This window comes from Grammomys surdaster, unplaced genomic scaffold (assembly GCF_004785775.1).
Source record: "Grammomys surdaster isolate TR1022 unplaced genomic scaffold, NIH_TR_1.0 60, whole genome shotgun sequence".
Lineage (NCBI taxonomy): Eukaryota > Metazoa > Chordata > Mammalia > Rodentia > Muridae > Grammomys > Grammomys surdaster.
In genome coordinates, this window is record NW_021604562.1 from 626,356 (window position 1) to 627,914 (window position 1,559).

The 1,559-nt window shown below is 41.2% G+C and overlaps 1 protein-coding gene across 1 annotated transcript in view; it reads left to right on the plus strand.

Annotated features, from left to right (window-relative positions):
• LOC114633859 (fibrous sheath-interacting protein 2-like) overlaps positions 1–741 on the plus strand; it is a 37,875-nt gene extending 37,134 nt beyond the window's left edge. Inside the window, exon 21 of the mRNA XM_028782795.1 lies at positions 605–741. Within this exon, the coding sequence (XP_028638628.1) occupies positions 605–741 (137 nt within the window). The remainder of the gene's footprint in view (positions 1–604) is intronic.
• Positions 742–1,559: the final 818 nt, after the last annotated feature.

The following is a 1,559-nucleotide window of genomic DNA, read 5'->3' on the forward strand; positions in this document are numbered from 1 at the left end:
TCCTTCCTTCCTTCCTTCCTTCCTTCCTTCCTTCCTTCCTTCCTTCCATTCTTGCCCAGGCATAAACCTTAACTCATTTTTTATTCTATTGCTTACATTTCACATCCTACATTTTTTGTATTCTGATCTTAAACTCTCACAACCCCAGTTTCTTTCTCTGTGTGTTATTCTGCTATTCACTCTTGCAATAATTAGCCCCTAGTCTCCACTTTTTCATCTGAGCTGATCCTGCATGTCACTGTGAGTATAATCTTTCTGAAAGGCAGCTTTCGATGTAGGATTCTCCCAATGGAAAGTCCCCAGTCATTCATTCTCCTGAGTGAAGTATGAAAGCACTCTTCCTTCTGATGGGCTACAGGGACAGTGAGGGTGGTCGAGGCTTCCAAATAAAATTAGGACTAGACATTAGGGAGCCTTGGGGCAATAACAGCCATTGTAATTTAATAAGAAGCGTTTTTAAAGCCATGGAATTGTCCTATCTTTAGAGGGTCTGTTTTCTCTTCTATAAATAATACCCCCATGCATCAGATAGTGTAGATATTCTGTATTCCCAGCAAGGAAGACTGCTATTTTTATATTTAATGGTATCTCTTCTTCATCCCAGGCATGAGAAGGGTCTCAAACCCTGCTCCATCTCACTCTCTGCAATCAACAGTACTTTCCAGACAATCATGTCATGACCTTCCAACACAAGAGGTTGATCCTTCGTTTCGACGGAACACACATAAACAGAACAAGTGATTTATGAAATTATGGTCACAATTAATGTAAAACTTTCATTCATTAAATAACAATTGTAAAAACCTCTATTTCTGGCATTTGTGAATTCTAGAAAAGGGGCTGCAAAATTCCTGTCTGTGGACACTCAGTGCTCCTGTGGCCAGACTGAGCACACGAGGAATGCCACCAATCATCTGTGAGCTCACAAAAGCAGTGACTTTGGGTTTAACTTTGTTGGGCAGATCTGAATTGGGACACTATATTTGCCTTCTTTTTTTCATTTGGTTGTACTGAAGATTGACTCTAGTGTCTTGTGTACACAAGGAATGCACTGATCTACACACCCCCAGTGTTACTTTTTATTTTGAGTTGTGGTCTTAAGTTAGTCCTGCTGGCCTCAATCGTCACAATATGGCTCAGGCAGGCTCAGCCTCCCACAAGTAGTTGGAATTCCAAGCCTAGATCTCTAGAGCCAACTTGCTAGGATTTTAATAGTGATCATCTGAAGGAAGTTGTGTGTTCACCTTAATAACCATCAAATTATAGGGTTCCTCACTGGTAGGTACAAAAAACTTAAGAAACATGCTGTGCTCTGCAGAGAAAACATCTAATTGACTGTGAATTGCTTTTCTTCTGCTGCTGACAGAGTGCAGGGATAGCCATATTGTCTCATTTGTTGCCTTTGGCACTGGTACTCAGCCATCTTGGGAAGTTGGCAACAGATATACACAGTGAAACCCCTGGTGGCAACGGATTGCTTCTAGGGTAGTGGTAGTCAGCTTTCCTAGTGCTGTGATCCTTCAATGCACTTCCTCATGTTACGATAATCTCAAACTATA